The sequence below is a fragment of the Sphaeroforma arctica genome, assembly GCF_001186125.1.
Source record: "Sphaeroforma arctica JP610 unplaced genomic scaffold supercont1.3890, whole genome shotgun sequence".
Lineage (NCBI taxonomy): Eukaryota > Ichthyosporea > Ichthyophonida > Sphaeroforma > Sphaeroforma arctica.
In genome coordinates, this window is record NW_014036668.1 from 416 (window position 1) to 2,933 (window position 2,518).

A 2,518-nucleotide genomic window follows, 5' to 3' on the forward strand; every position below is an offset into this window, starting at 1 on the left:
CTCGTCATTCTTTATTAGACTATGCATTTAACATGTTTATTTTTTTAAGACATACATACATTCGTCATTCGTCAACCACAAATATATGTGAATAGCCTTCCCTATTTTTAAATAAATAATAGGCAATGTATACAATATATTTATGTACCCCGAGGGCCCGACAAGTCCGGACGACATATATACTAATTTAAACTTATAAATAATTTACGACTATGTCCGATATAATTTACAACTAATGTCCGACACAGTCCGATATACGTCATGATACTGATCTAAAAAGTTGGACGACATATTGACGGGTCGTTTCACGTTTGTACAGTTTGCAAAATAATGACTATTTACAAGGCATGGCGTTGTTAATAGTTGTTTTTTACTATGTACCACTTTACCTGTTACCAGGCCAGGTCTTTCGAGGGAAGCACTATCTATGGAGTAGTAGGGATCTCCACAGTGGCGCACTTCTGCAAATGTCCAATGGGAAGCCATTTGGTGGCGTCATCATTCCTAAAATAATTTTTTGTTGCTTTTTTTGTATACAAAAACTATAAACAAAAATAAATATCATAAATATTTACGTGTTCGCTTTCGGATAGATATGAAAAGCTCTTGAGATACTAGTAGTGATATATGAAATAGGTTCAAACATGTTTATGATATAAATACATACATATTTGTGTATATAATATACATATTTATACATATATGTCTTTTATTATATATCTATAGTTCTTATACGCTCAAAATTAAAGCTCTCATAAAACTTTGCAAAGGTTCTATCAAGTACAAACACTTGTCGATACAATGTTGTCTGCAACTAAGCCCATCCTTATTCCACAACGGAAGAAACTATTGGATCTGCCATCGGAGACAATGGGACTGATACTGAGCAATATTAGCGTGGAAGATCTTCAGAAAGTACTCCTGACCAGCCACACCATGCGTAATGTGGCCACCGATTGTCTCACAGGCACAGATGCGCTCATTCGAGATTTCCAACGGTTTGAGAAACGCAAGGATGTCGAAGAAGGGCTTTGTGTATGTTGTGAGCGCCAAAAAAGCAACGATATGCTGGATATAATACGCGTGGGTATGGCAATATGGGGCGTTGATGTGGTTGTCGAGGCAACGGCAAGGCATCACAGGTCGCGTTTAGGCCTGATGGATGAGAATGGGGCCAATGTAGTGACACAAATACTCGTCCTGATATTCCAAAGTGCATGTACACTCTCATCACGAGGTCTTTCACTCCGTGTGTTGGAACTCTTCTCATCTCGCGCGACTTTGGAGATGGCCTTGAATCGCGGGTGCGTAATGGATTGTCCGCTCATGGTGCATGTGTTGCTTTGTCGCATCACAGATCTTACAAGCGAAGAGCTCAGCGCCGCACTTAATCAGGCGTGTTGGGCAGGAAGCTCGTCGGTCGTGGAGCTTCTTCTTTCAAAATCGGACGTAGATCCATCTGTTGACAACAGTACAGCCTTGTCGTATGCTTGTGCCGAGAACAAGCCAGATATTGTACGTCTGTTGCTCCAAGACATACGTATGGATCCCGCAGTAATCCACTTTGGCTCATTCCTGCAGGCCTGTAAACACGGATACGTGCGTGTAGTCAAACTAATGCTTGACGACGGCCGTCTTGATCCATCTGTCCAGCAGAACGAAGCCTTTATACAGTCTAGTCTACATGGTTGCTGTGAGGTCACACAATTGCTACTCACGGATACAAGGGTAGACCCAGCTGCCAGACACAGTTGGGCACTTCGGAAAGCGTCGCTCGGTGGCACATTTAGACATCCTGGCTTCTCCTCAGCCGTTCTAAACAATACCACTACGCAGCACTATATTAAAATAGTCCAGCTTCTATTGGAAGATGGAAGAGCCGACCCGTCTGCTCATGATAACGATGCATTTATTGGTGCATGTGACCTTGGGTTAACAGAGATTGCCGAGCTGCTCATACGGGACAATAGAGTCGATCCTACGGCTAGAAATAATCGCGCATTGTTAGAATCCAAAAAAAAAGGATACGATGGCTTAATACAGCTGCTTGGCAAGGATGAGAGGGTGGCCCAACTAGTAACGGCAGAGGAAAAGATTGGTACTTGCAAGTGTGCATTAGATAAGTGCAATCATCCATCAGACGCATCCAATTGTTAGGACAGCAAATATCATCTTCTCATCTCGAACTTATTCTTACAGTTTAATTCGAATTGGTCGTGAGATAGATGGCTTTTCGTTCTTTCCAGATCTGTCATATCCGTAGTATATATATATAATATAAATATAGTATTATGTTATATATATATATATGTTAAATATATCTGGGCGAAAGTAGTGAACGTCTCAATAAACATGCTTCTATACTCAATGGCTTCACGTCTATCATATCTGATACGAACATACACGTAAATCTACAGGGAAGAGCATGAAGCGTTCTACACATCTCACAGGTATATACTAGGAAGGGCTTAGAGGATTTCAGTGTCAATTTCTAGGACTTGTGCTTTTGCATATATAT

The 2,518-nt window shown here is 41.0% G+C and overlaps 1 protein-coding gene across 1 annotated transcript; it reads left to right on the top strand.

The window, feature by feature from the left end:
- Positions 1-801: 801 nt before the first annotated feature.
- SARC_13900 (hypothetical protein) lies at positions 802-2,364 on the top strand (the record flags this gene model as incomplete). The annotated part of the gene is made up of 1 exon (XM_014291967.1): positions 802-2,364. The coding sequence occupies one exon, from the start codon at positions 802-804 to the stop codon at positions 2,155-2,157; it is 1,356 nt and encodes a 451-aa protein (XP_014147442.1). The 3' UTR covers positions 2,158-2,364.
- Positions 2,365-2,518: the final 154 nt, after the last annotated feature.